At 43.8% G+C, this 21,029-nt stretch overlaps 1 protein-coding gene and 2 long non-coding RNA genes across 3 annotated transcripts; 2 read left to right on the top strand and 1 right to left on the bottom strand.

Annotated features, from left to right (window-relative positions):
• Window positions 1-342: 342 nt before the first annotated feature.
• klf13 (Kruppel like factor 13) lies at window positions 343-15,172 on the bottom strand. The gene is made up of 2 exons (XM_067234083.1): window positions 14,463-15,172; window positions 343-1,625 (listed from the first exon to the last, which is right to left on the bottom strand). Exons 1-2 carry the CDS (start codon window positions 14,908-14,910, stop codon window positions 1,309-1,311), a joined length of 765 nt encoding a protein of 254 aa, XP_067090184.1. The 5' UTR covers window positions 14,911-15,172; the 3' UTR covers window positions 343-1,308.
• A 1,498-nt stretch (window positions 15,173-16,670) lies between these two features.
• On the top strand, window positions 16,671-18,871 carry LOC136941555 (uncharacterized). The gene is made up of 3 exons (XR_010876542.1): window positions 16,671-16,736; window positions 17,357-17,411; window positions 18,188-18,871. It is a non-coding gene; the product is annotated as an uncharacterized lncRNA (long non-coding RNA).
• A 593-nt stretch (window positions 18,872-19,464) lies between these two features.
• On the top strand, window positions 19,465-21,029 carry LOC136941554 (uncharacterized). The gene is made up of 3 exons (XR_010876541.1): window positions 19,465-19,658; window positions 19,789-20,069; window positions 20,206-21,029. It is a non-coding gene; the product is annotated as an uncharacterized lncRNA (long non-coding RNA).

Raw genomic sequence — 21,029 nt, forward strand, 5'->3', positions numbered from 1 at the left:
GCTGTTCTCGCTTTCTCTGCCTCAACTGATAGGCAAGTAGAGCCAGCCAGGCAAGGAATATTCCAAAGGAATGGCATTTTGCCACTCCTCCTGTGGGCTATGAATAGCTGCCTGTGGGATGCAGACGTTTCCTCTGTGGAGGGCCACGCCAGGCAGCGGTAAGGGGGGAAGTGGGCAGGGCGTCTGGTTCTACCTGAGAGATTGACAACAGCCAGGCTCAGGCCTAGTAAAGACAGGCTGAGAATATAACCCTCTTTCACTCCTGTCTCTGGTGATTTCTCCATGCGCTTGTGTAAGGGTTGCAATTCCTTTCATGTGCAGTATGAGTCCCTTTCTCTGTATTATTGTGAAAAAGAAACAGTTGCTTTGAAACTAGATTTTCTCCATTTGTGTGTGTGTTGGGGGGATTTTTTATTTTTATGTGAGTGTTCCAGCACTCACTGTTATCTTCTCATTGCTGGTTGACTTCAATTATGCATGACATCATTTGTCGATTTGATTTGAACCTTTAGAAATCAAATCAGTTCAAATGGCAGAACACAGAGCTAAAGAACCTGGGGATATTCTTGTTTGCAGGAGATATTAAGCACACATCTTTTCCATTGTCACAACACAATGCCATTTCATCTGAGTTCCATCCTCACCATTTTAACTATATCTTTCTACAGAAAGGCAGGAAACACATTGAGTTATAATGACTTTGAGACTGGACCTATTTCTCCTAAAGGTGAATAACTAAAGGAAAGAGTGCAAATCTTGTTGAGTGTAAGGCTGCTTAATGTACGTTTCTCTTCATTGTGTTCATTCTTGCAAGCTAACGAGGCCATCCCTGAGCAGGGCGCAAAATTCAACCTCTGTTGAATTTCAGAGTAAAGTGATGCTTGTATTGTGCAGTCAAGGTGAGTACTTAGAAGAAGCAACTATCTTGAGTCCTGAGGTGTATGTGTATACCTCTTCCCATCACCCGTTTCTACTAAAATGATTCAATCGGCCTGTCAGTCTGGTTTTTTAGATTTTTGTTCTTCTAAACCTTAGATGAAAAAGAGAAATACAACACAAGGGACAACTTGCCATGGCCAGTAGCTAGAAAAATACAGACATATTGTACAGGATGTGAATATTGCCATCTGGGAAAGGCATTACCTTAGGATAAAACAAGGAATTGCACTACAACAAGCAGTTATGTACATTATAGTACACCACAGCAAGAGCGGGATTAGCAAAGGGGCGTTGCTAACGACTGTGCAACACGGGTGCTATGAGGAGAAGACAGGCCTCGGGAGCAAGAGGCGGAAAGTGCGTCTGGGTTTAAGGCGAGTTGGCTGGGCTGAGGGTGGGACTGAGGGTGGGGCTGGAGGCATCGGAGCGGCTGTAGTCGCTAAGCGATCCAGGACACGTGGCGCTGCTACCGGCCCCTCCATGAGACCTTTTCAGCATGCCAGGCTGGAAATTCGAGTGACGGCGAGCATGTTTCATCAGATGGTCACTGCGCATGAAGCGCTTGTCGCAGAGTGGGCATCCAAATTTTTTTTCCCCCGTATGCGTGCGGTAGTGGCGTGCCAGTTCATCCGAACGGGCAAACTTCTTGCTGCAGTCTGGCCAGGTGCAGGGGAAAGGACGCTCACCTACAATACAGGAGGAAAGGAGAATCAGCTGTCAGTATTTACTCATCACTAATAAAGAAATATATTAATATTGTTTAAACGTGAAATGGAGTTAGGCATGAAAGGGTTAACTAAAGTTCGGGAGGAAGGTGGCACACCAAGACTCCTCCTTGTCCAATCAAACTAATACGCATCAGCCCAGTAAAGCACGGAAGAATGCGACCAAACTCCCTTTGGTCAATTAAGAGTTCTGTATAAAGTATCTTCCATTCCTCTGGTCCCTGTGCTAGCATGTTGTTGTCACCCTCCCACCCTTCCCTTTCTTCTCTGCTTCTCCCTGTCATCTATCCAGGCTTCCCAGGGGATCTGCTTGAGCTGCTGCTCGGCCGTGACCCATTAGGACTCTCCGCCACACCCCGAGTCCATGCCCGGACACCAGGCCCGGCTCTGCTACTGGCCTCCTCCACCATCGGGCTTGGCTCAGCTACCAGCTCTGCTTCAATAAAAGCTATCTATTCAATCTATGGTGTGATTACTGAACTCGTGAACAGATTAGAGGGTCGACCATTTACTTATAACTGTGAAAGACTAATTGGCCTAAAAGGAGCTGAAAGAAACCTCACTTCTCTGCTACATGCCAAACAAGAAAAGTTAGATATGTTTTTCCTTCAATGGATCATGAAACCGGAAGACAAAATGCTACACAGTCTAGCTTTAATGACTGCTTACAGCAGAAATAAGTTTTCCATGGAGGGTGTTTAAGAGCTGACAAGTCATGAACACTGCCAGGCATTGCTAACAGTAATTATCAGAGACAAGCCCAAGCCAGCTGAACAAGACTGTGCAGTTTTTTGACCTTCTCTATCTCTTGCCAACAGATAGCCAAGTTATAAACAAATCCTACTGTTCTCTGAGTTTACCTGCAGACCTTGGGGAATTATAATAAGGGTGCATATTTACACATAAAGTCCAATCACTTAATCTGTTACATGAACACTTCAATTCACATTGGGGGAGAAAGTTGCCATTTTAGCTCAAAACCATCTGTCTTCCTTATCTTGGCTCACCATCATCAAACTAAGCAACCGTGCTATCAAAATGATGGCTTGAACAATGTGCCTTTCTTTCAGATGTTATTAAATGGAAGACATGTTGTAAGAGGAATCTGTCATCAACACCACACAAACACAAATTATGTTTTGGGAAAGTGACACAAAGGGCCTCAACTGAATCTTGGGTTTGTTTTTTTTTCCCAGAATACTGATTTTGCGCTTTAGGAACCATACACAGTTTAATTAGCTACACTCCAGATGCTAATAGTTCCCCTGCCCATGTTCCAACATAGATCTGTGACTGTACGCTTAGGAAATTATACCCTTCCCCCTCCATGGGAAATAAAAGTAGGCTTTGACACAAATGCATCCAAAACCAGATGGTCCTATATATCTTGGTGTGGTTTCCTAAGATTTTCATGTGGTTTGAGTCTAAATCCAGTATACTGCATTCAATGGCCAATACAGCTAATACAGTATTCCCTTTAGTTCCGTCTCAGTGATTTTCTGCCTGACAATAGCTAACCCAGCATTCTAATTTTACCAACGTTAAGGCAGTATTTGCTGCACTTTGACTCTACAGCAGTACTGTTTACTGATGCTGCAGGAAGTATGGCTTTTATAATGTTCCTTTTGGGATAGGATCTCTGGATCTGCCTAACAGAGAATGTCGGAGAAATAAAATTAAAATAAACGGAAAGGAGAGCTAGAAGCTTATACAGTAACTGGGATGACAGAGTACTGTTGCACATGTGGGCAAAGTCTGCCAAACTGCTATCTTTTCTTGGTGGTTTACCTGTGGGTAACTTCAAAAGACTCTTAGTACTTGATGCCAGTACTATATAAACAAAACAGCAACTCTGCGATCAGTAGGGGGGGGGGGGGGGGTTCCCTTTCCCCTCCTGGTTACCAAAGCAGACAGACTCCAGACATGGCAAGTCTAGACAGCTCCAGTCTGCATCCTGGGCTCAGGCTCAGGCATCTCACCTCATCTCCAGACAGACTCACTGGGCTCACTGAGCCCAACAGCACCCAGCCCACCTCTCCTCCCTTCCTCCCAGGACGGGGTGCATACACGCTACGTGCACACATGGGCATTGACACACACGTACACACATCTCACACATGCCTGCAAACTCATAAAAAAAAAAAAAACTCTCTCACCCTATATAGCAGTTTCACATGAAACACACCCCCTCCCATGCCCTGTTCCCTTTCTCACAGTAGAACAAATACACAAAGAAAAAAACATTCTCAAGCCATCTTTCTCATACACAGATACAATGCACATATAAAAACAAAAAGGGCATGCTTTTTAAACCTTTTTTAAAACATCCTGGATTGAACCTCTTCTGAGCATATACAAAAATAGACTAAATCTAAGATTAGCTTGGAGTTCCTAAAGCTACAGAGGGAAGATTGGTTTTACTATGTAGGCCTTCTCTCAGCAGTGTCTGATTTGGTGTCTTATTAAGAAGAGAAACAGCTTGGAGTGGCTGGACAGGACACTACAAAGTGAGTTATGGACTGAAATGTAGAGCTGTGCTCTGCAAGCTGCAGTGTAAAAGATCCAACAACATCAATATTTCACTGTGCACTAGAGAGCTGAGAAACTCAGGCTCTGCTACTCCACAACAGTTATGCAGACATAGTAGAAGCGTCAGGAAACCAACAGCAGTCCACTGAGGACTGACTACACTTAGAATTGCACTGATCTGAAGTAGGAGAAGAACCCTGCCCCACCCCCATCACATAATAGCATGTGTTGTTTTCTTAAGAAATGTAATGAAAGCACTAACATTCAATTGCAGAGCATGAAGACAACGCTTTCAATAACACCAGGCAAGGGGTCTCTGGTTAGTGCCATCCATCCAATCAGAGGAAGCAACAGGGAGGCTTGGAAAACGAACACTTTGTTCTCGAGGGTAGACAAAGGTAGAGGCTGCCCCTCAACAGTGGGATGGTATCACACACTCTAGCATTCAGCATCATTCAGTCATCCCTCCACATCTCCATGAAAGAGTGAATCTTGTCAGCCACTCCCTGCACCCCTCTGATTTCAGTTCCAAAGCCATCCCGCCACAGCAACGTGGCATCTGTAACGCCGGAGACTCTGATTGGATGGTCGGTATATCTAGCTGCAGGGTGGCGCTTGACCTTTCTCAGAACGGGTGAGAGCGGGGATGGAGTGTGGTGGGGAGTAATTAGGACACTTTCCTCTAACGAACACAGTGACCCAGTTAGCCGGAGAGTGAGTTACATCATGCCTGCTCACTGTACCTTCCCTAAGCACTAGCACTCGTGTCTCCCCTCTGGGGCGATGAGATTATGTCACAGGTGCTCATGTTATACAACTGTTCTCTTTGGGGCCACTGGGTGGGTCAGTAAATATAATGCTTATCCTTGGTTCTCTCTTTCTCCCTCTCTCAATCCTTCTTGTGAATGTTTGTCCTATGAATCTGAGTTTGCCCAGAGATGAAAAGGGGTTGGGAATCTGAAAGAATCTGGTGAATTTGGGAGATGATATTACTGTTTGACGTGAGCAGCAGTAGATCCAAGAATCTACAACAATCACCTGTTCCATGAACAGATACCAGCATCTCAAGGCAAGGCAGATAACATTCCTTCTGTTTTCTCAGCCATAGGCCACTAGCAAACTATTTATTATCTCCTTTCTTTCTTATTTGTTCTTTCTCTCTCTTTCTTTATTCTTGACATGTGAAAATGCAAGCTAAAGATGGTCCTGATGATACTACTACTCAAGTTCACATTCAAGTCACTTGAATTGTATCCTTATTCAGAGGTCTTTCACAGAAATTTGCTCTGAAAGTATCAGAAGCAACTGACTAATGTAACATTGTTAGAGACTAACTGCAAACTCCAAACATTTAACACTTGTCTTATACTCGGGTCATTGTGACCCCCCGACGTGTTGCGACAACTTTACCTCATATAAAAATAAAGTGAAGCATTTTCTTTTAACCGTGGGGCTGTCTCACACCCCCCACAGCGAAGATTAAAAAAAAAACCTTTTTATTTGTTTTTGTATTGGGTAAAGTTGTCGCTGCACAACGATGGTTCGTTCGTTGTGACCCGAAGGCAGCACAAGGGTTAAAAGCCGTATGTCTTTTCTCACTATATGGAGGAACTTGAGACATCATAAGATGTAAGAGGGTGGGTCAGGTTGAATGTTCTGAGACATTTATCAGAGCTCATCAGAGCTAGAGTACCTCTGGCTCAGGACTGACTCAGGGACAGACCTGGGAAACATTAGACCAGAGGGGCTCCACAAACTGCAATGGTATAACTCACCAGAGGGCTGAAATTCACTGTCTGTTAACGGCAGACTGTGGCCTGAGGCCAGCCAGTCAACCGCGGGCCTCCACACAGGGCTATAATAAAATGACTGCAGTCAAGACCCTCATCACCCTGCCCCCTAGAGCAGGGTTTCCTCCATGACATCACCGCTGGCCTACTCATGCTTGGCATTATGGGTTTGGATAGGGTTAAGCTCTCACCTAACAGTGCAGGCTCCACCCTGCTTAGAATATATTGCCTTCTAAGGGATATCAGGATCCAAGATGGCGCCGATGATGGCTGCCTCGGTCGTTAGGACCTCTGCTCTTCTCCCTGTACACCAACAGTTGCACCTCCAGTCATCCGTCCGTCAAACTCCTGAAGTTTGCGGACGACATTGGGCCCATCTCTGGTGGAGACGAGTCTGATTATAGGTGGGAAGCGGCCAACCTGGTAACCTGGTGCAGCCAGAACAACTTAGAGCTCAATGCTCTTAAGACAGTGGAGATGGTTGTGGACTTCAGGAGGAACACAGCCCCACTCACCCCCATCACCCTGTGTGACTCCCCAGTCAACACTGTGGAGTCCTTCCACTTCCTGGGCACTATCCTCTCCCAGGACCTCAAGTGGGAACTGAACATCAGCTCCCTCATCAAGAAAGCACAACAGGGGATGTACTTCCTTCGGCAGCTGAAGAAGTTCAACCTGCCAAAGACAATGATGGTGCACTTCTACTCAGCCATCATTGAGTCCATCCTCACCTCCTCCATCACCGTCTGGTACGCTGCTGCCACTGCCACGGACAAGAGCAGACTGCAGCTATCATCCGCACTGCTGAGAAGGTGATTGGCTGCAATCTGCCTACCCTCGAGGACCTGCACACCTCGAGGACCCTGAGGCGAGTGAGGAAGATTGTGTCCGACTTCTCCCACCCTGGACACTCCCTGTTTCAGTCACTCCCCTCCGGCAGAAGGCTGCGGTCCATCAGGACCAATACCTCAGGCCACAAAAACAGTTTCTTCCCTTCCGCTGTTGGCCTCTTCAACAAGGCCAAGGGACCACACTGACTCTAATGACTTCCTGCTTAAAACACACTGCTTTTTGCACTGCATTACAAAATTGTATCTTGTACATTTGTATTTTTTGTAATATTTGTATTTTTGTATTTTTATATTGTAATTTACGGCAACTTATATTTTATTTTATTGTATATTTAATTATATTCTAATCCCACTTAGTACTGCTAGTTTATGTACCCTTAGTATAGATAGTCCACATATTTAAATTTTAGGTCCCTATATGTTTATTGTATGCACCTTCCTGCCAAAGCAAATTCCTTGTCTGTGCAAACTTTCATGGCGAATAAATCCCATTCTGATTCTGATTCTGATATAAACTTGAACACGTGTGTGGCAAGAAATAAACATACAATTAGAATTGTAGTTATTCTTTTCAGCAGTGTTCAGAATACTCAACTGTAATCACAAACAAATATATAGTACAACCCCCTTTTGAGCAGAAATAACACCAAAGAATTAAGAGTGTGTGTGATCTAAGAAAAATTACTTGTTTGCTTTGAAATATATCATGGAGTTGAAAATAACTGTGCGTGCAGATGCACATCTTAGCATAAGAGATGGAGGAAGTGCAGCAACACTGAGAAAACCACTCTGTTTGAAAAGGCTTTCATCACACAGCCCCTTTCGGAGTCTGACTTATTATCATTTGGTGCTAGATACAAATGGTTTCAGAATTTCAGATTCATATGTGAGTCAGACGTTTTTCATCAAGACTGGTTGGGGCTTGTGGAGTGAAAGTTCTCAAACAAGGGGCAGTACAAAGCATTCTCACTTATTGTCTTTACATAGAGAACCTTTCTAGACCCTGAATGACATGTTACACCTTGTGGGCCAATAGTCGTCAGGCTGTGCACAATGGTAGCAGCAACACTAGTTATCAGGAGAACCTTCACATTGTAATGCCTTTCAAATAAGAACCATGCAAGCTAACCGTAGCTCACCCCCACCCGCTCTGCAGGGCAATTGACATAGAGCTACCACGGGATCCGCACATACTCCGACATACATTATTACATCCCCTTGTCTCTGGGTGTGTGTGTGTGTGGGGGGGGGGGGTTGAAATACATTGACCATCTCACCACTGTTGCCTCAATTAGATAGTGGCCCAACCTTTCACAACTTTGGGGGTTAGGTAAAATGGCCAGCAGTCGTGTGTTAGCCCAGACAAATCTTTTTAACCTCGGTTAACTAAAGGCTGCAATATGCTTCTCCGACTCCGTTTACGGATGGGCGGGCTTACGGATACGGACGGATACAGACCATAGGCGGAAATCCCTGGGGGGACAGGGGGACACGACACCTCCATTCTGGGAAAAATATGATTTGTCCCCCCCAATAAATCACCGTAAACATAAAGAAATGTAAATAATATTAATTATATACATTTAACATATTACAATGTGTTACAGCAGTAATTTTGGTGTCCCCCTCAGGAATTGCTCTTGAGAAAATGTGATATAATTGTCCCCCCCAAAATTGATAGCAGATTTTCGCCACTGATACGGACGGATAGACTGCGTTTATGGTTCTACGTAGGCTGTGGGTGCTGAAAACAATTCACCGCCAGAAGAGTAGGTGGTGCAACGGTTGTTTGTAAGTCGTCGTCGAGTGTTTATTTACCTAGGTTATCGAGAAGTCGGAGCAAATTTACAAATTAGCCGTTTCATCAATAAAATACGCACATTTTCAGCAACTACATTCAGATGCTGATTTACATGTACTGTTTAGCTGAAATATGAATTGTAAAAACTTACAGCAATGGCGGTAAAAGGATTCTGTTCGTCCTGTTTATCACGGCAACCCCGGCCTTGACGCAAGCGGTTCTTAATACTGACCAATCACAGCCAAGGGGGTATCCGTAAGTATCCGAAATTACGACGGATAGTTAGAAAATTCAGGAGGTGCACGTCGAGCTTTCCGGGCGGAGAGCTCCGAGAGGGCGTTCCCCGTAGAGGAGGGCGTTCCCATGTGTCCGTTTTTGGGAAAACGGAGAAGCATATATCGGCCTTAAGGGTAAAGAAACAACTGCAGCCAATAGAGGATGTTTACGTCTACAGAAGGATTGGCACTGGTAGGTGGGGGCAGAGATACCCTATCATCCATGACTCAAGACACAGAGGCTGTACACATGAAGAGATCTCCCCTCGGCTCAGTATCAAGCCAAAATCCCTCACCCCGACACACAGTGGAATCGCAAGGCCATAGCTACATTTGGGTAAGATAGCAACCATTGAAGGCGGCAAGCTATCTTAAAAACATCTTGCGTCATCCTCATAGACTGGAATCTCCCCCAGGGCGTTGACTGCTGCTGTTCATCTCTCTCCCTTGACCACACCCTACAGCACACATGCTGCCAAGATCTGCCCCAGTCTGATTGATCACAAGGCAGAGATTAACACACCTAACACACCACGGTGAATAGACCTGCTAAAGACAGGAGGCCATATCTGCCTAGAGTTACACATATCTGTTAGCCAGTTCTCACTATTTCAACCCATGGCTGGATGCAGTTCGGGTTCAGGCGTTATCAGGGTGACGCTTTCTCTCTTTCTGTAGGACTGTCACCACTCTGAACACACTTATCAGATGGCCTACAGATGCAGCTAAATGAATGACCTACATCCATGCAGGGCATTGACAGCGGCAAGAATATCCCTACATCTGCCCCCACCCCCACTATGCTGCTGTACAGTACGTTACCACTCCTGGCCCCATCCTCCCTGAGCAGTAGACCTCCGGCATTGCGTGAGAGATGCGGGTGGTGGCTTTTGTGGTGGAGAGGTGAAGTATGCCAAGCCATGGCAGTTCTAGATCCTTCTCTTCCTGCGTGGGGTAATCGACACCGGACTGCTGACAGTGGCTGGGGATAGACCTCAGAACACGCAAACCCTCAGCCCGGTTGTTATTCCCTGCATTTTAGCAGGCTTGAGAACAGAGGGCGGGGCTGAGGGAAAAATTTACAAGAGTGGCTTTTATAAGACTTCTCCAAAGATAACTAAAGAATACATGAGCTCTGTGGTCCATTGAAATGTTCTTAGCAAACCCAAAGCCTTACAAAGGTCTTTCAGTGCAGGCTGCACAAATGCCTATCTATGATTGGTTTCTTAATCACAGCCACATACAGCAGAAGTGCAGGTACATCTACTGAGTAATAGTGTAGTAAATATAGTAGAAAGAGTGGAGCTGGAAGGGGGTGACCCTGTGCTGGAGGCTCATCAGTCCATGGGTCAGGAGCTCAAAGGAAAAACACTGGCAGTTCTGACCCATAGGATTAGAGCAGTCAAGTTACCAGTACCTGTTTGGTTTTATTTACATCCCAAGTAGATCAAGTAGATTGTGCTAATACCTCATTTCTTTATGGCAAACCAGGAGTGACACATGAACTTTATGGACTTAACATTACCAAAAGTTACCTTGAGATGAACCACACAATTCCAAATAATTCTCCAAAGACTCAGCCAACTAAACTGTCAGATGGCTGAGCTACATTAGGGAGTTGGGCTATTAATCAGAAGGTTGCCAGTTCGATTCCTGGCCGTGGCAAATGACGTTGTGTCCTTGGGCAAGGCACATCACCCTACTTGCCTCTGGGAGAATGTCCCTGTACTTACTGTAAGTCGCTCTGGATAAGAGTGTCTGCTAAATGACTAAATGTAAATGTTTGAAATGACCAAATGTCTGTCTTAGTTTACAACATAATGGATCATTACACTCATAGCCTTATGAAACCTAAAGACCTAGTACAGTCTACACCCTAGATGTGTCAGTATTAAGATCTGAAAAAATTATGACAACAGATGGTTCAGAATAATGATCATATGAAACAAAAATAGACAGGGAACCAGTCAGTCTCAGAGCCATGGTCAGGGTGGAGGAGGGACAGCAACAGGGAGTCAGGTGGCTGAGCGGTGAGGGAGTCGGGCTAGTAATCCGAAGGTTGCCAGTTCGATTCCCGGACATGCCAACTGACGTTGTGTCCTTGGGCAAGGCACTTCACCCTACTTGCCTCGGGGGAATGTCCCTGTACTTACTGTAAGTCGCTCTGGATAAGAGCGTCTGCTAAATGACTAAATGTAAATGTAAATGTAACAGATCCTCCTCCCTTCACCCTCCCGCCACCTCATTCCTGCCTGGCCAGGCACATTCCACTTATCCTGCACTTGCTGTGTAATAAGCCCAAAACGTAACTACTGGAAGGTATGCGTGCTGCATTTGGGATACTTTCATGTGGTAAAATGTCTCAATAAAGAATTATTATTCTTCCAAAGAATTACAAGTATGTGTGTGTAATTGAGTACATTTGAAATGCCAATGAAGCTATGAAATAACAGTCTGTTGCCAGGTGGTAGTCGGTTTAAGGATTTAGGGGCCCTCTATGACCACAACACAATACCAGAGGTACCCCAGTGAAGCACAAAGGATAGGACCTAGACAAAAAATGAAGCCAACTGTAAAATATGTCACTCAGGCTTTTATATGAGAGGAATATTGTCCCCATTCCTCCCGGTGATTTGTGGTGTTTTGTGCCTTGTGCACTGACAAGAAGGCCTTTTGTGAGGCCCAGCCATGGGGGGCACAGAAGGTTCATGTTGTTCCTTAAAAAAAGAGAGAGCCAAGCAGAGTAATGAAGATCAACTGAGAAGTGCAGTAAGACACCTCACACTAGAATAGGACATCATCACCACATCACATCACCAGTAGGGTGATGTGATGTGGTGATGATGTGGTATGTTACATTAGAATCAAGGTCAAATAAGTCAAATCCACTAATACCAAGCAAATATGTTATGCCTTAAATTCTCTTCTCATTAGAATAAGTTGTTTAAAGGCCTTTGCATGACATTGTGGAATCACTGCTTCTTCTTAGAATACTTCTTGGTTCCAGGTAACACTACTAACCACTAGTTAAGAAAGTTAAGAATCCTGTACATTATTGTGGTTTCATTTTCCCTGGCATATGCCATTGTAGGGAAACCCCACCTCTCCATTCAAGGAGATCAGACAAAGCTGTCAGCTGACCCATAACCTCAACCTGCTGCAGTTCCCCACCCATTTAACTACAGAATGAGCAACAGTACATCTTCATGTGTTTTCACATATCCTCTATGCTCCACCTCATTTACCCTACTTATCTAAAACAAAAGAAAAATACATAATTCTCTTTCTATAATACCACAGGAGACATGCTTTGTTTCATGTTTCATCCTAAACAACCAACTGTATGACCCCTTTCCCCAAACATAGTTATAGGTTAGGTACATGGAAGGCATCTCATTGCCTGTTGTAACTGTAAGGATCCCATTATGAAGTTGTACAGTTAACAGATTAGATTTTGAGCATAGACTGGTTAGCTCGAACCTCTGACAGCTTTATTAAACTAACATGCAGAAATGTACCCTGACAAATTATATACCACAGATCTTTAAAGAGGGTGGAGTTTGGGGATTTCAAAAGTCAAATAAGGACTCCTGCTTTCTGGCCCTCTGTTCTCAAAGACTGCATTCCCCCATCAATTTCTGTACAAAGGTGGTGTTGGCTAAAATGATCGGTTCACTCTCTGCTCAGCTAGTTGGGGCTGAAAGGAAGCGTGCTGAGTGCGGGGGAAAGGCACTCTGGGACACTGCAGGTTGGCTGAAGAAGGGCAGCTGAACTCAGATGACCCACATTCTCTGATTACCCAAACAAAAGAGCAGGAACACTCATGAAACAAACCAATCGTGAGCAAGAGACTGTAGAACGCCCCAATAGAAAGACATATTGGCAAGACTCAGAGACAAGCAATTAATCAAGGCATTCTTCACATTCCAAAAGGAAAATACATTCATATAATAATGGGGGACCTTTAAATGTGATGATCCCTGACAGATTTTACCTTGTTTTGATATTGATTAAATGTCTTCAATCTGAGCGTGATAATTCAGTATGCAGTCATTTAAAAGGGATTTATAAAAAAAAATTGTGACCCTCAGACACAAAGGCTGTGAGTGTCTTACACTGACACTGTCATTGCAGTTTTCTGTAACATAAAAACATGTATATAGTTCATGTAATAGATCAATTGTCCTTCCGATAATACGAAGAGACTTCTTATACTCCCAAACACTGATATAGCATCACACAGTGCCTTTCTACGTGTGTGTCTGTATTATTCCCTCAATTTCAGTAGGTGTGTCTTTGCAGTAGCCATAGCACACATTTACATACTGTGTACTATGGTTTAATCTGGAACTATTTGCTTTTCATGGAACCTTTTGTTTATTTTTTATTTTCTTTCATCTTTACAAATGATCCTATGTAGTGTATGTACTTTTTAAAGTGTAGTATGACAGCAAATATATGAAACGTTACAAAACATATTCAAATTTTTAAATGTATTTACAAATACCCTTAACAAGCTTGAAGACAAAGTATTTGATTGGGTATAAGAATATGTGTGGACCTGAACAATGTCACCGCACTGGAATGTAGGCTATTACGGTAAATAGAGAAAACGCAGTTGAGTTTATACTTAAATGTGTACTGAGGTGAACTATGCATTGGATCTTTCTCTTCCTCACGTCTGCGCTCAACTAGCTGAGTCTGTTACTGGCCAGATCAGTTGGCAGACTGTCTAGTGGGGGTGTGGCACTTCACAACAAAGACTTTCAAGCAGACAGGAAAACTGTTACCAACAAACTTGTACTTTTAGGTGTTAATGTTTCAATTTGTGCATCAACAATGTATCGGGAACGTTTCGAGAGAGCGAATACCTCATGTTGGTATGTGGATATCCCTGCTTTCAGTTGATGCATCGTGACGGTACAACAACTTGTCAGATTTAACAATACTGCATGCTGATGTATGTCCGGTATGCCCTTTTGAACAACAAAAAGTGACCAATCATTGGGTCAGTTAAGTTTGTCCATGGTCATACAGACCAAAGGTTGCCAGTGCTTCGCAGGTTTCTTGTATTTAGCTTATGTGTGCAAACAAAACAAGTTTGTTTCTGCACTGCAGTCGGGGTAATACGCCCTGAAAGAGGAGATGAATATCAAGCCAAAGGGGGAAGGGGAGAACTAGTTTCCGACAAAGGCTGGGTGCTTTGAGTGGGCGTGGTAGTATTTGTGACACCCTCCCCCATATCAAATTAAGAGTATTTTGCTAGAACAAGTTTTGTTCAACTTTAAGAAACATCTTAATTTGTCAAATTGTCCAATCTATGCGTGTGAAAATGATCACAAGAATCCATGTAATTCTACTGCAGAATTTCCTTTATTTTATATATATATATATATATATATATATATATATATATATATCTGACACATCGACATCAATGTGCTATAACTTGATATATATATATAAAATAAAGGAAATTCTGCAGTAGAATTGAGAAAAAAAGAAAATGGTTCCTTAAAGTATTTTGTACATTTCGTTCCAGTGACACTGACCTGTATGTGTCCTTAGGTGAGCTTTGAGGTGGGATGATTTCCCATAAACTTTTTCACACCCTGAATAATGGCATTTGTGCTTTTTCTGGGGTGATTCGTGCTCAATTCGACCTCTCAATCGTTTGCCTCTTTGTTTGAGCGTAGGGTCGGAGATGGTGGTAGGTGTGGCAGAGTTTCCATCATCTTTCGTTATATTCGGTGGCGCTAGGCTTTCCTCCTTTATTTTTGCCTGATCGGCGAAATTGTTGGGGGTTTGCTGGTTGAAATCCGCCAAAATTCTAGCCACCACAAAGAGAGAGGAATTGTCTTTTACCAAAGGTTCTTTAATCTCCTCTCCGTTCCTGGGAGCAGTCGCAGTTTCTGGTTTTATCTCTCTATTCCCTTTAGGGCCATGGACAATTGCACGACTGGACATGGAAACAAGGCATTCTGCTGCAAAGTGATCCATTCCGTAATAGAAACAGTCCCTATGTTTCTAAGACATTCAAAGAAAAAATTGTCGGCCTGTTATAAGAACTTGTTCCGTGGTTCCCTTTGTGTGATGCTGATTAGGTCGCTCTCATAAGAGGACTATGAGATCTTACCGGCTTTCTAACAATATCAACATCTCACTGGGAAACGTTAAAAACAAAAATTTAAACAGACAAAACAAGAGGATCTCTCTTTAACGAAATTCTGCAGGTAATAATAAACCGGAAAACTTGCTTGTAACTCCCATTGCGGCTGCTATATTCTCTACAGTATAGTGACTGTCTACTGAGGACCAGTTCTTGCCGACTGTATCCATGCTGGGGGCGTGTCGACCGGTAGCATTTGGCAGCGTCGTCAGGGAAGCTGACTTTTCATTGGATATCGCTTGGCCCTAAATGAACCTGCCTACCCTCTCCCAACTTCAGACAATAACTTGAAAGTTTAGATTACTCGAAATGTGAAACGTCAGTATTTTACATAGTTACAATTATTCATGATGTCAAATTTGTCCAAACTACACTGAGAACATTTAGGCTTTATGACTGAATTTTGATAAGAAAACCGTACAGCCATGATTTACATTAGCACATTTACATTTTTACATTTGGTCAATTAGCAGACGCTCTTATCCACAGCGAGCAGTGGTGTAGTGGTAAAAATAGAGGTGGGTAAACTATGAATTTTATTATTTATTTATTTACAGGGTCGTCAAGCCCCCCCCCCCCCCCCCCCTCACGCATTGACCGTGAGACACACGCATTACAAAAAAACGTTGCGCCACCTACTCTTCTGGCGGTGAATTGTTTTCAGCACCCACAGCCTTCGGAGTACTATAAATTCAATCAATCCGTCCGACTCCGTCCGTCCGTCTGTCCGTAATGGAGTCGGAGAGTACCCGGATGACGCACTGCAAACGGTCAAAAAATGCAGTGTACAACGATGGACACTACTCGCCCTAAACGGGCGCCATATTGGCTACCTAGCGGAAGAGGAGGAGCCCTTTCGGCAGCTTTTCATTTGTAAAATAATGGCGGACGAAATGACTCGCGAGCAGATTCGCCTTAGATTCGCGGGTGTGACAATCAGATTTGCGTCCGTCACTTCCCGCCAAGTGGTTAACTTAAGTGTTCCATTTGAGACAGCATTACTCAGCGACAGAGTGCACTAGAGATGTAAGTGCACTGTATTGCAGTGCACTGTCTTGCAGTGTACTTAGTAAAGTGTGCGGTAGTAGACACAGCCTCAGTGTCACTGTCGAGTGTAAGCGAGACAAAGGGGGCGGGGTAATGGCTGCACAGACGTTCATTTGGCCAACCGGCCTTGGGGAAATGGAGGACGGCCAACTGTGTCGCTCTGTCTTCTGCCTACATTTTCTTAGTAGTTGAAAAAATTATAAGGCAAGCGGCCCTCCGGCCCAGACGTGTCTCGGCCCACCGGGAATTCTCCCGGTGCTCCCGATGGCCAGTCCGCTATTGGTTGAAGGACTTTTACACGGCACCCCTGCTTTCATCAGACGGCACCCCATGGTGCCGCGGCACCCCGGTTGGGAAACACTGAGATACAACATCCTCTCATTTATTAAGATTAGGGATCTGCAGGCATAACCATACCCTTTGTAAACCATACAACAATATATTTGCCTTTGCTAATTGAATCATCAAAACATAATGGACTAGGAGTTTTCTCTTTGTTTCTGTCATAACCAACCATTATGATGAAATGACATTTGAGAGTCCTGGATGTTAACAAGTCTCAGAATGGCCTTCCCATGATGACTAATATTCACCAACCTTATAAACAGAGGTGAGCAGCCCAGACAGAATTCTACCTGCATACCAGATTTGTCAGAGAGAAACTAGGCGTTATTCAAATGGAACAATAAACACAGTTTCAGTCCACAGTCCAAGATAGACATGGAACAGTAATACTTTTTTAGGGTTTTTCAGTATAACACACTGAGTCATACCCGTATTGCCATGGTAGGAATTGCTGTTGGTGGGTCACACTGTGTTCAAGCCAGGTAATCTCGTGAGGTCATCCAATGTCAAGTCAGTGAGGTATAACAGAAGGACGTAACCAAGTCATCTCTCATTGGAATAGAGTGTGGCATGGCTTCTACCCAGAAGGATATACAGGTTACACATGTTACAGTATTACTGGCCTCCAAGCCTCCTGTGTGTAAAAACACCATCAGAATCTAACAACAGAGATCTATAGACTTTGAAGTAAACTGCAAAAGGAACTTTGAAGTTTGAAAGAATTTTAGGAAATCTAAGGAACTTTTGCAGAACAAAGATTCCAAGCACAAAGAGAAGCAACATTGGAGTGGCTCAACAGCAAAAAAATGAACGTTTTACAGTGGCTCAGTCAAAGTCTGGAACTTAATCCCATTTAAACTCTGTGGCACAATTTGAAAATTGCAGTCCACAAGCCATGACCAACCAACCTGAACCACTTGGAGAAAATCCCAGAAGAAAGGTACATACTTACCCCAACAGACTTAACCCTCGTGCTGCCTTCGGGTCACATGACCCAAAGGTTCATAACGAACCATTGTTGTGTTTACCCAATTTTACCCTATACAAAAACAAATAAAAATAATTTTCTTTTAACCATTCCAATGTGGGGGGTCTGAGACAGCCCGACAGTTAAAAGAAAATGCTTCACTTTGTTTTTGTATGAGGTAAATTTGTCGCAATACGACGGTGGGTCACAATGACTGATGGGTCAGAATGACCCGAAGATAACACAAGGGTTAAAGCTATTATTGTAGTGAAAGGTGACTCAACTAAATATGTGGGGGGGTTGGAGGTTTGAATATTCAAAATAGACCATTGTTTTGTTAAAAAATATAAAACCAATGTCACCTTACAATAATACATTTGGGGATTTTGTGTTTTAAAATAAAATGTTGAACAGAACGAAATGTCAATATACCATTTGTATTTCAGCAATATGAGAGAATTGGTCTGAACCCAAGGCCATGCATGTATTTACTTTCTACATATTTATCCAAATCAGTTATAAAGGCGGGGGGGTATTTATACCAGATGGTTTAGAACCTACTTAAGTGGCAAGGATGGATGCAGCTTCATTTGACATTCCTCTTCAGGTCACATAGGAAGCTGAGCCATGACTATGCTTAGAGCCTTTGTCTGTTCTATACAATGCCACTCAAAAGAGCAAAATGGACACAGGTCACGGTTCTGTTGTTTCACCCATTTGCCTGTGACCATCAGTTCCCCTATTCACAGAGTATGGATCAATGCGATGGCTGGAGTGTGAGGTGCCTTGCAGGCACTGGTGAGGAGAGATTACTCTGACAGGCTCCATTCAACTGGACGCTCAGCCCCAAGGCCCTGCATTAACCTACCATGCTGATGCTACAGAACGAGGACCTCTTTTCACAAGCTATTCAACATCTGAAGCACTCAACAACATCCCTGAGGTACTCACCTAGACTACTTAGGCATGAGCACTACATAAACACTGGCAATCTGGGAAGGCTATCTTTATCTATCTGATATCGGCAAGTGTTGTCTGTGACTGTCATTGTAATTCAGAATCAGGTAGATGCTTCTGAATGCAGTAATACTATAGTTACAGTTTTTCACAATTGTTAAAACACGTTTCTCAAAACAATAACGGCTTTTCTCAAAACTGCACACACAAAACTGAAAACGTCACACACAAAATGCTAAACCTGACTTTCCTGACCTCCCTTTGCAAGATGACTCTTTGCCATCAAATCTCTTACCGGTTCGCAAAATGGAACTTGTGTTCTCATTTGGTACACACAGCCATATTTTCACACACACATACCATTCATAAGAGTACACACGACTAAGCATTTGCTGCACACTAACAAGCATTGAAAACACAATTATAGAAATGGAACACAGCATATTACAGTTTTTCTCAAATGCTAAAACACAAAAGCCAATCCTCTAAACCAAATGACCAGTTGTCTAAACACATTTACTAAATCTAGCCATTATTTTCCAATATCATAAACACATTTCACATGAAGACACAATTCACAAAACACAATCCTCCGTTCTCATAAATCTTAACACACTTAACACATTTTTCCTTGTTAAAACACAAGTTGCAAAAGAACTATGCGCATATTCTCAAATGAAAGCTCATGTGATGCCAAATGCTTGCCACAGTCAGCAATATTTGAACACAATGAACACACCTGGCGTCATTCATTACACACAACGACTCAAAATTGAAGACACCTCTTGCTAATGCTGTGACCACATGTATAAAAGCAAGTTCAGAGTGTATAGTTTGCTGAAGATTCCAAACAAACACAATGGATGAAGGCAGAGTTAGGTGAAGAGGAATTCGAGTCAGAGGAGGGAGAAGAGCTGGCCATGGAAGAAGAGGAGGAGGCCAACGAGGAAGAGGAGGAGGCCAACAAGGGAGAGGAGGCGGCCAACAAGGGAGAGGAGGAGGCCAACAAGGGAGAGGAGGAGGCCAACAAGGGAGAGGAGAAGGTCCAGGAGGGAGAGGAGGAGGCCAACAAGGGAGAGGAGAAGGTCCAGGAGGGAGAGCAAGACAACCGCGCACCATCATTACGGACGAGATGCGAGCAACAGTCATTGACCATGTCATTGTCCATGGCATGACAATGGCTGAAGCAGGACTAAGAGTCTGTCCAAACCTGAGTAGGTTCACCGTGGCCACCATTATCAGGGCATTCAGACAACACAACAGGTATTGTATTCTATTGCTTTCTTTGTCACAATACCATTTTACAAGCCTGTGAAAGTAGTCTATTGGTTTCAAATCAGTTGTTACTGTATTGTAAAACATGTCAATTGACAACACATGTTTCTTTCTTTAGAGTTGAAACAATGCCACATAGAGGTGGGAGGGTTGCCATATTTACAGCGGCACAAGAAACCCTCATTGTGGATATGGTTCGTGAGAACAACCTCCTCAGACTCCGGGAGATCAGAGACAGTCATGGCCGATAATGTCAACTTTGAGAGCATTGATGATGTCAGCTTGGCCACAATAGACCAAGTTCTCCGGCGCCAAAAGATGCGGATGAAACAGGTCTATAGGGTTCCCTTTGAGCGCAACTCTGCGCGACACAAAGACCTACGTTAAGAGTATGTGCAAGTAAGTATACATCCATGTTCACAGTACAGTTAGAGGACATACTGTGTTGCTCAGTGGCCTACATTACTTCTGGACAATACTGTGCTACCTGATTGACTGTTGTTCTGAACACCTGTGCACTTTCACATTTTCACAGAGGATATTACAGTTGGACGCAATGGCCAGACCTCATGAGTACCTCTTCCTGGATGAGGCTGTTCAACATGCAGAAACTAAAGCAAAGAGGCCGTAATATCATTGGCCAAAGAGCCATCACTGAGGTTCCTGGCCAACGGGGGGGTGATATTACTCTTTGTGCGGCCATGGGTTTGGAGGGGCTTGTCCACCGGCATGCTGTCCTTTGGTCTTTCAACACCCAACGTCTCCTCACCTTCCTAGAGGAGCTAAAATACATCCTCCTGGACCGCCAACAACACCATCCTGGGCCCGCACATCACATTTCTGTGATAATTTGGGACAATGTACGCTTCCACAGAACAAACCAAATCAGAGAGTGGTTCACCACCAACAGTAACCACTTTTTAAACGTCTGTCTGCCACCCTACTCCCCTTTCCTGAACCCTATAGAAGAGTTCTTCTCATCGTGGAGATGGAAGGTTTATGACAGACAACCATACACTAGAGATAACTTCCTAAGGGCAATGGAACTGGCCTGTGTTGACATCCCAGTGGAGGCCTTCCAAGGATGGATGCGCCATTCCAGGACGTTTTTCCCGCGGTGCCTGGCAAGAGACAATATAGCCTGCGATGTGGATGAGGTGATGTGGCCCGATGCAGCTCAGCGACATGATGCCGCACAGTGATTGTGTGGTGTGAATAAAGTAAATAAAAAAACTTCACACCCTGATCATGTTTTCAAGAGTACTGTTGTGTGCAATAGATTCTGTTTTTGCATTGAGTTGTGTTACAGTAGTGTACATGCAGAATTTACTATAGATTTATACTCTTCATATGAAACTC

The sequence above is a fragment of the Osmerus mordax genome, chromosome 4 (genome assembly GCF_038355195.1).
Source record: "Osmerus mordax isolate fOsmMor3 chromosome 4, fOsmMor3.pri, whole genome shotgun sequence".
Taxonomy (NCBI): Eukaryota; Metazoa; Chordata; class Actinopteri; order Osmeriformes; family Osmeridae; genus Osmerus; species Osmerus mordax.